This window comes from Podarcis liolepis (assembly GCF_965112155.1).
Source record: "Podarcis liolepis genome assembly, chromosome: 7".
Taxonomy (NCBI): Eukaryota; Metazoa; Chordata; class Lepidosauria; order Squamata; family Lacertidae; genus Podarcis; species Podarcis liolepis.
Window position 1 is genome coordinate 85,533,596 of NC_139561.1, and position 12,598 is coordinate 85,546,193.

The 12,598-nt window shown below is 50.3% G+C and overlaps 1 protein-coding gene across 2 annotated transcripts in view; it reads right to left on the minus strand.

Annotated features, from left to right (window-relative positions):
• Nucleotides 1–983: 983 nt before the first annotated feature.
• Nucleotides 984–12,598, minus strand: part of EXOSC5 (exosome component 5) — a 41,624-nt gene continuing 30,009 nt past the window's right edge. For both annotated transcript variants that reach the window (XM_083516023.1, XM_083516022.1), the window contains exon 6: nucleotides 984–1,564. In XM_083516023.1, the coding sequence (XP_083372149.1) occupies nucleotides 1,472–1,564 (93 nt within the window). In that variant the 3' untranslated portion in view covers nucleotides 984–1,471. The remainder of the gene's footprint in view (nucleotides 1,565–12,598) is intronic.

Sequence of the window (12,598 nt, forward strand, 5' to 3'; positions counted from 1 at the left end):
CAAGGCCCCAATTGCTCATCCCAGCTGTTGCACTTTGAAAGCAGCTAGGCTATGTTTTCCCATTTTCCGCGCCATTCGTATTATTATGAATTAAGAATGATGCTCACGGCAGCGCCTCGCTCCAATTTTATTACTGACCACAAATGATATAGGGACACAGGTGGCGCTGTGGGTTAAACCACAGAGCCTAGGACTTGCCGATCGGAAGGTCAGCGGTTCGAATCCCTGCGACGGAGTGAGCTCCCGTTGCTCAGTCCCTGCTCCTGCCAACCTAGCAGTTTGAAAGCACGTCAAAGTGCTGGTAGATGAATAGGTACCACTCCAGCGGAAAGGTAAACAATGTTTCTGTGCGCTGCTCTGGTTCGCCAGAAGCGGCTTAGTCATGCTGGCCACATGACCCGGAAGCTGTACGCCGGCTCCCTCAGCCAATAAAGTGAGATGAGCACCGCAACCCCAGCGTCAGCCACGACTGGACCTAATGGTCAGGGGTCCCTTTACTTTTACCTTACAAATGATATAGTCCAGTTTCCCACATTCGGGGAAACTGCAGGGGTCAGCACACCTGGAGTGCAAAGGGCGAGCCTCGCTCTGGGAAAATGCTGGGTAGGCGAGGCAGAGAAAGTGCGCGACCGTGAGCTTGGTGGCTGAGTGGGGATTTGAACCAGAGTCCGATGCTCTAACCACTGCTTGTCCCTGGCTCAAAAGGGAATGCTTGAGCTTGGTCAGTACAGCACGAGGCTCTTAATCTCAGGGTCACGGGTTCGAGCCCTACGTTGGGTGAAAGATTCCTGCCTCTGTGTTGCAGGGGTTGGACTAGATGACCCCCTGTGGTCCCTTCCAACTTTTCTATGAACTGCTCAAGGGGAACATCAGACAGCAGGCAACACAGGTGCCTGCTGATTTCAAACAGGAGAGGTTTTTCTCCGCTGCTTCATTAGGGTAGGTAAAAACAGTTTATAGCACAGTCGGGGGGGAAACAAAAGAAAGGGAAAACATGCTCTTTAATGTCCACACAGACAAAAAAAAACTATTTTAGGCAAAGCAGAGAGCAGAGGATCCAAAAGGAAGAACTTGGCTTCACAACTAGGCCAAGCTGAGAGACAGCCACCTCGCAATCTGTGCGGAAACAATGTCTTTCATTGGGGAGTGTGGGGGGGAGACACGTGCTTACCAAAATGTGAGAGAGCTGGAAGCCCATGTGCTCGGGGAGGGCAGATATGGAGCGCCACAGTGCACAGCCCGTGGCAACGAAGGCCCAGCTTTTTCAGGATCCTGTCATCTTAACCCACAGCCCTTTCCACAATCTCTGTTAACGGCAGTCTGATCAAACGGCACCTCTCCTTTCGGAGCAAAGGATGCACAAGTATGAAGGCTGGAGGTGCGTGGGGAGGCGCACTGATCCAGCCAACGCCACGTAGCGTCATTTTTAAGCGGTCAAGTCTCTGCTCCGTTCCACTTAGGGGTTGAAGAGTCACCACTTGGAGTATTTCCGGTGAGCCGAATCGCGATAGAACTGGAAGATGGCGTCAGAAGCTAGCTGGGAAGCGGCAATACATTTCTGGAGCTGTGGAGAGGAAGAGAGGTGGTTATGCTGGAAGGGGAAAGGGTCCCTAAAGATCTGGGGGAGGGGAAAAGGGTCCCCCCCCCAAAAAAAAGCCATAGTAGCACACTCGAGGGCAACAGCATTGTTGAAGGTGGCATATGGCGGAGATTTTGGCAGTCAGTTCTCCTCTGCGAGGGAACCTGTAGTCAGTTTCAGCTTCCCCAGCTCCTACAGTTTTGGTTTACCCTTGGAATCGACCATCGCCATCATCGTGAGTTTGTGTGTAGGCCGCTTTTCCATGGCAGAACCGTGCTCAAAACAAGAACGCACAACACAAAGTACGACATTTCAAGACAATGCGTTAACAGCTATGAAACTAAACGCCACACTGGTAGGCCAAAGAGACATCTCAAGTTAACAGATGCTGAAATAACGCCTGACAATAAATTACAAAGCACATAAATAGCAGCAAAACCAATCCCTGCCCGTCTCCCAGATGTGTGTGTGTGTCCGGCCAGGCAAGTGGCAGTGCTTGCCCTTGATGGTTCCAGCAAACTCTCCCCTGCAGCAATGCACCAGAGCCCCATGTTCCTTACCATGGCTTTATTACTTATGATTCGACTTGTTACCCAAGGGTTTCCAAGCGTTTTGTGCCCATTTAAAAACATGCAGGAGCCACACAAACCAAACAGTGCCACCTCGGAGTGGGAAGGCAAGTCTATACAGTTGTTTCTCGGGTTAAGAACTTAATTCGTTCCGGAGGTCCGTTCTTAACCTGAAACTGTTCTTAACCTGAGGTACCACTTTAGCTTATGGGGCCTCCCACTGCTGCCGCGCAATTTCTGTTCTCATCCTGAAGCAAAGTTCTTAATCTGACGTACTATTTCTGGGTTAGCGGAGTCTGTAACCTGAAGCGTCTGTAACCTGAAGGGTCTGTAACCTGAGGTACCACTGTACCTGGGGCCAGAAAGATGTCACCGGAGGCACACTTTTTAAAAGAGTACCGGTAGCTCCCGAACAGATTACTGAGGAGACTCTTCTGCAGCCTCAGGATCACAGGGAGTGTCCTCAGACATGCATCAATCCACCTAAAAGCTTCCTCCCAAGTAAGCCCATTGACTATTCTTTATGCCTACACTTTCGCAGGGAGTCCAGAGTGACCTCTGAATCACAGCTTCCCAAGGAAGGAAGGAGAGCCCTGGTGGGCCAGACCAAAAGCCCATCTGGCCCAGCCCCTGCCTTCCCACAGGTCCTTGAAGGGGCCCCCGCAAGCAAGGGCAGGAGCACAGCAGCCTCCTCTCGCTGTTCTCCCCCAGCGACTGGCCTTGAGAGGCATGTTGCCTCTGAGCCCAGAGCCAGGATGCAGCCATCATTAGCAGTAGCCATCAGTGGGTTAGGCCATGGGTAGGCAAATTAAGGCCCGGGGGCCGGATCCGACCCAATTGCCTTCTCAATCCGGCCGGTGGAAGGTCCGGGAATCAGTGTGTTTTTAAGTGAGTAGAATGTGTGCTTTTATTTAAAATGCATCTCTGGGTTATTTGTGGGGCACAGGAATTCGTTCACTTTTTTCCCCTTCAAAATATAGTCCGGCCCCCCACAAGGTCTGAGGGACAGTGGACCGGCCCCCTGCTGAAAAGGTTTGCTGACCCCTGGGTTAGGCTGACAGACAGAGCGACATGTTTCAAAAGCTCCTCTCCTTTTTCGTACTCATTCTTTAAGTGGGGTGGGCAGGATTTGTTCCCCAAAGTACATACTGTACTTTGGACTAGTGTTTTAGCTTTCGCTCACTCCTGGTTTTATTGTCGTTGTTACCTCTGGAAATTTTTTCTGGTTGTTTTTTTTAATGTAAGTTGCTTTCATTGACAGGTGAATATAAGTAATCATTATCACCTTCATGATAGGAAAAAGATCCGGACCTGGAGCTTTCGACAAGCAAGCCCACTGCAATGCCAGCAGCTTGGAATGATGCAAAGATGATTTGGAGAGGCAAGAGGCTGATCGGATCTGCTGCAGCCAGCTGAATGGGTGGCCCCACTGCCCCACACTGCCTGGTGTGAACCCTGAGCCTAGGGCTGGCCGATTATCTGGTTTTCAACATTGTGATCTATCACTGCCATATACCAATATATCATGTCTGGAATAAGGATGGAGCTCTGTAGGAACACTGGCTGGCTTCATCGTTTTCCCTGCCTTGTGATTTCTGCATAGCACACACACACACACACACACACACACACACACACACACACACACACACCATGATTTGCAATATATTGCCAGGTCAAAAATTATGAAACTGACATCACGATACAGATTCTAAACCAGTTTGTGATGATGTCTCAATATATTGCCCAGCCCTAATTACGTCCCAAGGCTACTACTGATTTGGCTCTGAGGGAATTCCCCCAGGCAATCAGGTGATCTTGGAGGACCAACCCTGTACAGTGGTACCTCGGGTTACAGACGCTTCAGGTAACAGACTCTGCTAACCCAGAAAGTTAAGAACTTTGCTCCAGGATGAGAACAGAAATCGCGCGGCGGCGGCTAAAGTAGTACCTCAGGTTAAGAACGGTTTCAGGTTAAGAACGGACCTCCAGAATGAATTAGTAAGTTCTTAACCCAAGGTACCACTGTACTAGCACCTGTTTTATGTACATATAGCTCCGGGCTGGGCTGGGCTCCCTCTGTCAGGGCAGAGTCTTGACACCTGTGCATGCTGATTTTCTGCCTACCTCCTGCTCTGCAGCGATGGGAACTGGTCCTGGGCAGCCTGCAGGGCCCAGCTCCCGACAGAATGAATCAATGCCTGCTTTTGCAAAGCCCACCACTGGCTTCCCGCAGCCGGCTTGCCAATTCCAGCCCCAAGCAGGCAGATGGAAAGGAAACCAAGGATAGAGGGGAAAGGAAGAGAACAAAAGTTACGCCGAGAAGAAAGCGAGGGTTTTTTTTTTATATGGGGTAGAAAGGGTGCAGAGAGAGAATGAGAGGAAGGATCTCAGTAGGGAGACGAAAGGCAGGGAGCTATCAAAGGGCTGAGCAACAAAAGGCCTTTCCCTGGGGGCGGGGGAAAGAGAAGAAGAAATCAGATGCAAGAAAGGAAAAAATCCTGCCTCGCTACCCGTCTCCCGCCAGCTCCCTGAGGCCAATTAAACCTCAGCGCTGCTTCGCCGACCCCCCCCCAGCAACCTCTGTGAAGAATGGGGGGGGTCAAAAGCCGCCGCCGCCATGCTCCCCACCGACGTTCCTTGCGTCTTAATTAGTCCATTTATATGCGAGGGGGAAAGTGTCCAAAAGACACAAAAACAAGGATAGAGATCTCAGCTCCCTCTCTTCCCCTACTTGACATGGCAGACAAGCTGCCCGCCAGGACTGTCAGGTCCCTCGCGAGGACTTCCCAACTCAATTACCAGCCCTGGCACACATGTGGCAGGGCCAGGGTGGCAGCGGCAGCAGCAGCGGCTTCAGCGTCTTAACCCGCCTGTCGGCAAAGGCGTGCGCTGGGAGGCGGCTGCATCTGGCAAGTGATTTACGGACACGGCGAGCTGGAACGTGGACAAACGGCTACAAATAAGGGAACCGGCTCGGTCCTCCCGCTCAATACGACGTCGCATCAATCTTCCGGCGCGTTCCGCAAGCGGGCACGTTCGCCACACGGAGTGCAGTGCCAGGAGAGGGAAGTAAGCGTGCCCTCCTGCTCTTTCCCCTGAAGCGTCTTGGCTGCCACGGTAACGCACAGGGGCAGGCCTCAAAGTGCCAGGAAGGCCTCTCTGAGGAGGGAGAGGCGAAGGATTCGCAAAGAAGCCTCTCTCCCCCCCCAATTCATTTTGCTTCTTTCGCCCACTATGCATGGGGCCCATTTTGACGCTGCGGAGTGATCCACGCCAAAGCCTTAATGTACGTCCAGTGCTGGTTGTAAAAGCCCAAGAACTTCTCCAGAGGAATCCCCAAAGCTGTAGTTTCCCCCTCACACAGCTGTAAAACCATGTCTGGTGTGCTTTAAGCAATGGAGTGGAAACCATCAGCCATGATGGCTACGCTGTGCCTCCACGGTCAGAGGCAGCAATACCAGCTGCCGAAAACCACAAGAGGGGGAGAGTCTGCTCTTGAGGTCGGGTTCCACTTACAGGTTTCCCACGGGCATGTGGTTGGCCGCTGGGGGAAGAGGGCACAGGATTAGGTGGGCCTTTAGCCTGATCCAGCAGAGAGCCAGTGTGGTGTAGTGGTTAAGAGTGATAGACTCGTAATCTGGGGAACCAGGTTCGCGTCTCCGCTCCTCCACATGCAGCTGCTGGGTGACCTTGGGCTAGTCACACTTCTCTGAAGTCTCTCAGCCCCACTCACCTCACAGAGTGTTTGTTGTGGGGGAGGAAAGGAAAGGAGATTGTTAGCTGCTTTGAGACTCCTTAGGGTAGTGATAAAGCAGGATATCAAATCCAAACTCTTCTTCTTCTTCTTCTGTGTCAGAGCCACCCGAAACCCATGTCAAGGAAACCTGAATAATGTGTCTCGTCTTCACTCTCATTTTCTGCCACAGTTTCCACAATTCTGTGTGATTTCTTCCTGCTTCTGCTCAGTGCCTGGATGCTGAAGCCCTGTTTCCCACTGGCATTCATGGCCGGAAATCTCAAGACATTGGGCCCACATACTTTCAAGCCTATCTTCACAATGGCAAGGAATAGAAACTTCCTCATTTCTTCCCCCGCAATGTGAAGGGAGGGCTCAATTCTGAGAAGGTGGAAGAGTGGGGGGAAATGGGGGAAGGGTCCTTTATAAATAAGCAGGAAATGGGGAACCTTTCACACTAGGCCAGGAGTCGGCAACGTGTGGCCCATGGGCCGGATGTGGCCCACGAAGACCGTTTTACCGGCCCACAAGCCGCCCGCAAACCAAGCCGCCCACAGCGCAGCGACTCATCAAGTGGCACCAGAAATGGCATCTGCACATGTGCAGATACCAGAAATCGCATCTGCACATGTCCAGACGCCGAAAATTGCTTCTGTTCAGTCACGATTTTTGGCGTCTGGGCATGCGCAGAAGCGATTTCCAGTGCCATGGACATGCGCAGACGTGATCTCTGGCATTGCGCTGCACCAGTCCAGCCCACAGATGATGGGAGTGATCCAGCCCATGGCCGGTAAAGATTGCCAACCCCTGCACTAGGCAATACAAGATGTGCTGTTCCAACCTCTGCCCTCAGCACCCAAGACTACCTCTCTCTTCCCACTCAGCTGCTGTGCTCCTTCCAGGAGCTGGTCTAAATCCAGACAGGCCTCCGGGTAGGTCAAGCTCGCGGCCTGCTAGCCAGTTGAAACTGGAGGGCTGAGAGAAAGCTGTGCTGAAAACGGGGGTCCCAAGAGCTTGTCCCACTCAAATTATGGGGTGGGGGACGAGGAGTGATTTTCCTTAGCAGGGGGGAGAACATAGCGGGAGAGAGGGGCAGGCCACAGAGGAAAGCTGATGGGCAGAGGGTGAAGGTGAAAAAGCAAGATAGGAGACAGAGACAGACACCAAGTGATGAAGAGTTTTATTAAAGCATGATGGAGGGCAGTGCTTAAGGGAAAGGGTGATGCAATCAGAGCAACAGGAGATGAAAAGATGAATCTTCCAGGCCACCCAACCAACGCACTTGGACCCCTGCTCTGCCACCCCAAATCTAGCTATTGTGCCGTTTGTTAAAATGCAAGGAAATTTGATGGAAATCTGCCACTGCGTCGTTCAGCAGCTGTTATCAGGAGAGTTAAAAGGGGTTGTTTTAATTTCCTCCCTGGCCTTCTTCCGCTGGACTGACAGGCATCTCTGAGCTGAGCGTTCTGAAGCTCCCAAGTCTCGACGGGTGGAAGAAATGCAGTCATGGCTCGGTGCTGGACCACAGAAAGTACAGCCAACTGCAAAGAGCTAGTTGTTTCAAACTGGATTAGCCACCCATTATTTAGCCAGCTAAAAACATGGGGGTGAGGGGAATCAACACTTAAACATTAATAGAATTGGTTAAAAATGAATCAAAGGCATGCCATTAATTATAATAAAAACAGCACAGCACCAATCCTTTAACTAAAAATAAGTCAATTTCCAAAAGCCTGCACTGGAACAAGAAGGTGGAAGGACAGCAAAGAGGGAGCCAGTCTAGCTTTTCCAAGGAGGGAGTTCTAAAGTCTGGGAGCAACCACCAAGAAGGCCCTGTCTTGTGTGTCTGTGAGGGTGGCAAGACCGAGATAAGGGCCTCCGCAGAAGATCTCAGAACCAAGGCAGGATCATATGAGGGAATACGGGCCCCGTAAAGGGCATTATAGGTCAAAATTGTGCAAGGAAACAAACTGGTAGCCAATTGAGTTGTTGTGTTGTTGTTGCTGAGTCGTTTAGTCGTGTCCGACTCTTCGTGACCCCCTGGACCAGAGCACGCCAGGCACTCCTGTTTTCCACTGCCTCCCGCAGTTTGGTCAAACTCATGCTAGTACAGTGGTGCCCCGCAAGACGAAATTAATTCGTTCCGCAATTTTTGCCGTCTAACGAATTTTTCTTCTTGCGAAGCACGGTTTAAACGGTTTAACAAAGTCGCAAGACGTTTTCGTCTTGCGCAGCAAGCCCATAGGGGAATTCGTCTTGCGAGGCAAATCGCGAATGAAAAAACCTTTCGTCTAGCGAGTTTTTTGTCTTGCGAGGCATTCGTCTTGCGGGGCACCACTGTAGCTTCGAGAACACTATCCAACCATCTTGTCCTCTGTCGTCCCCTTCCCCCTGTACCCTCCATCTTTCTCAACATCAGGGTCTTTTCCAGGGAGTCTTCTCTTCTCCTGAGGTGGCCAAAGTCTTGGAGCCTCAGCTTCAGGACCTGTCCTTCCAGTGAGCACTCAGGGCTGATTTCCTTCAGAATGGAGAGGTTTGATCTTCTTGCAGTCGATGGGACTCTCAAGAGTCTCCTCCAGCACCAGAATTCAAAAGCATCAATTCTTCGGCGATCAGCCTTCTTTATGGTCCAGCTCTCACTTCCATACATCACTACTGGGAAAACCATAGCTTTGACTATACGGACCTTTGTGGGCAAGGTGATGTCTCTGCTTTTTAAGATGCTGTCTAGGTGAGTTGTTGCAACAGCTCCCTATAACCAGCCCCGGTCAAGATTCTGGCTGCAGCTCTCTGAGCCAGCTGAAGTTTCTGAGCAGTCGCATGTAGAGCACATTACAGAAATCCAAACAGAATGCAACTAAGGGATGTGTCACTGTGATATGTAGTGCAACTAGACCATGAGAGAGAGAAATAAGGACAGCTTACGAATGTCATAGCATGCCATGAAGCTTGCAATTCTAGGAATATCATTAGAAGATGGAAAAACAAATAATCGGATAGGACCAAGATGGAAAGCTACAGATTTAGTGGGAAAGGCCACAAAGTTAAAATGGACACATGCAGGACACGTGGCAAGAGGTGATCTGGGCCGATGGAATAAGGCTGGGTTTGCATGGAGACCCTACAAGTTCAAAAGACCAAGGGGGTGACCAATATGCGATGGGTGGGCGATCTAAAACTAACAGCAAGGCTTGTGTGGAGGCAACAGCTGTTTGACAGTGGAACAGGCTCCCACTGGTGGGCTCTCCTTCTCTGGAGGTTTTTAAGCAGATGTTGGGTGGCCATCTGTCATGAATGATCTAGGTAAGATTCCTGCGTTGCAGGGGGTTGGTCTGGATGACCCTCGGGGTCCCTTCCAACTCTACCAAGACCAGCAGCAGCTAGACTGGTGATTGGGAGCGGCCGCCGAGGCCACATAACACTGGTCTTGGAAGACCTACATTGGCTCCCAGTACGTTTTCGAGCACAATTCATTGGTGCTGACCTTTAAAGCCCTAAATGGCCTCGGTCCAGTATATCTGAAGGAGCTTCTCCACCCCCATCATTCTACCCGGACACTGAGGTCCAGCACCGAGGGCCTTCTGGCAGTTCCCTCACTGCGAGAAGCCAAGTTACAGGGAACCAGGCAGAGGGGCTTCTCGGTAGTGGCGCCCGTCCTGTGGAATGCCGTCCCACCAGATGTCAAAGAGAACAACAACTACCAGACTTTTGGAAGACATCTAAAGGCAGCCCTGTTTAGGGAAGCTTTTAATGTTTGATGTATTATGGTATTTTGATATTTTGTTGGAAGCTGCCCAGAGTGGCTGGGGAAGCCCAGTCAGATGGGTGGGGTATAATTAATAAATAATAATAATAATAATAATTATTATTATTATTATTATTATTATTATTATTATTATTATTATTATTATTATTTTCCACAAATGGCAAAGAACAATGGAGAGAACTTGAAGGGGCGTATGGCCAAAGATGGATGTGAGAGGCTGCAAAAGAAACACACACCCCACATTAAATGCAACCTCACAAATCTATTTACATAGAAATATGAAGACAACAGCCATCAATTGAAGCTATACAACACAACAACTAAGGTGAAGTATAATGGGGGGGTGACTTTTTGAAACTAGATGGTGGACTGTTCTGCTTTCTCTGTCTCTCACCCCCTGCGCCCAAACCTTGCCACAGCTTAAGGGCTTATCACCTCCTTCTCCTTTTGTGGGCAGAGGACCAGTTTTTTTCCAGACAGCCACCTATGAAGTAGATTTAAAGCGCTGCTGCAGAAGCCAGCCAAGCAAAACCCGCCTGGCTCAGGAGCCGCAGGGAAGGAGGAGGCAGAACAAGAACACTGCGGGGACCAGGCAGCTCTCGGCTGCGGCTGAAAATGATGGGAAACGTTGTCCTCCCTTCCTTCTCATCCTCTACACAGCACGGTTTCCAAGCCAGCAGCGTTAGCATGCGGCTGGTGTCTCCGAGCTCATGCCGGCGATGGAAGGTAAATCGTAATTATTTATTGCCTGTGTTCTTGCCGCCTGTTGCTCTTGCGAGAGGCAAATCTTTCCTCCAGCAGAGGATTCGGCAGCTGCTGATGGATGCTGGCTCTGTGTGCCATTCACGGCCGACACCCCAGCTCCTGGGGCGCTGGAGTGGCTCCCAGGAAGGAGGAGGAGTAACGTAGAGACCACGGCTCTCTTCGTACCATAGGGCTCTTTGTGGCAGAAGGCAAGAGCTTCCTACAAACCCCTCTTCTCTCCCTTTTGGGGAAGCAAAAGGCATGAACAAGCACAGTTCCAATTCCACCTTCCTGCCAGGCTTGTAAAGGGTTGCAGAAGGGCTGACAGGAGGGGTGCTCAGGAAGATGGGGTACGGCTTGGGCACAGTCCCATCGGTCAGCTGGTGAAGCTTGGAGGGCCACATTCAAGCCATGGGCCAGAGGGCCCTCCCTGTCCCTCAAGTCACTACACAGTTGTACCTTGGATCCTGAATGCCTTGCGAGTCGAACGTTTTGGCTCCCGAATGCCGCAAACCCAGAAGGGAGTGTCCCAGTTTGCGTACGTTCTTTGGAACCCGAACGTCTGACACGACTTCCTCGGCTTCTGATTGGCTGCATTCTAAAGTTTTAATATGGGGACAATTTTCTTTTAAATATTGCCTGTAAATCTCCCATTCCTTTTTAAACTTTTGGGTTGATCTATCCCTGATCTTTTCTGTCATATTCGCTAGTTCCATATATTCAAGCAGTTTAATTTGTCACTCCTCTTTTGAAGAAGAGGAGTTTGGATTTGATATCCCGCTTTATCACTACCCTGAGGAGTCTCAAAGCGGCTCACATTCTCCTTTCCCTTCCTCCCCCACAACAAACGCTCTGTGAGGTGAGTGGGGCTGAGAGACTTCAGAGAAGTGTGACTGGCCCAAGGTCACCCAGCAGCTGCATGTGGAGGAGCAGAGACGCGAACCCCGTTCACCAGATTATGAGTCTACCGCTCTTAACCACTACACCACACTGGCTCTCCAGTGATGGGATTTTATCTCCTTCCCACCCCTTGGCAACCAGTATCCTCGCTGCTGTTGTTGCTACAAAAAACCCCTCCTTTTCTCTCTTGGAATGGCTGATGCCGTAATACCTAAACAGGGGTAGGCAACCTAAGGGCCATGGGCCACAAGCGGCCCACGAGCCGCCCCAGAACCAAGCCACCCGCTCGGCGAGTCCCCACGCACTGCGCTAAACTGGCATGGGGACTCGCTTCTGTGGCGCTGGAAATCGCGGGCGCACATCCGGCCCACAGATGCATCTCCACTGGAGTGAACCGGCCCAGTGTGAGGTAAACCTTGCCGACCCCTGACCTAAGAGGAAGGCTTCCAGTTTTTTGATAAATGTTGTTTTAAACATTTTTTAAAATTCATTATATCTAAGTTCCCAAAAGCTATTTCAATTTTTTTTGCAACCCCACCACATGTGGTACATTGTTCCCTCTAGCTCTCTACACCTCCAGCCTAAATCTGAGTTGGTTTTGTACATTTTGGCCAATTTGCTGGGGGTGATATACCATCTGATGTAGCATCTGATCTTCATAAATTTCAGTTCCCTTCTCCATAAATTTTCCCATTCCGCCATCTGTATGTTATATCGATAGTCCTTCGCCCACTGCACCATAACCAATTTTACTTCTTCATTTACAGGAAGAACTTTCTGGCAGTAAGAGTTGCTTGACAGTGGAACGGGCCACCTCAGAAGGTTCATTGGAGGCTGTCAGGGATGCTTTAGCTGTAATTCCTGCATTGCAGGGGGTTGGACTAGATGACCACAGGGGTCCCTTCCAACTCTATGAGACCTTCTTCCCAGGTGTTAAAATAAGCAGAGGTGACCCTCTTGGTAGTTCTGCCACCCTCAGAAGCTTGGGGGGGGGGGAGAGAGTGGCAGCCCAGGAGAGTCCATTATTTGTGGCAGTCCCTAAATCAGTGGTTCTCAAACTTCTTGCTCTGGGCCACACGTTCAGAATAAATATTTGCTTGTGTCACAACAATTTTTTTTATTGATAGCAAATATACTGGAAAACACAACTGGGATTGTCCTCAGTATCACCTGATGGTCTTGCTCTCGTTTTGAAAAGGTATCTATCCATATTATGCAAATTTTTTAAAAAAGACTTTTATAGTAATACCATACCACTCTGAAATATTTAAATGTTTCTTTGATCATCCTTGAATCTTCCT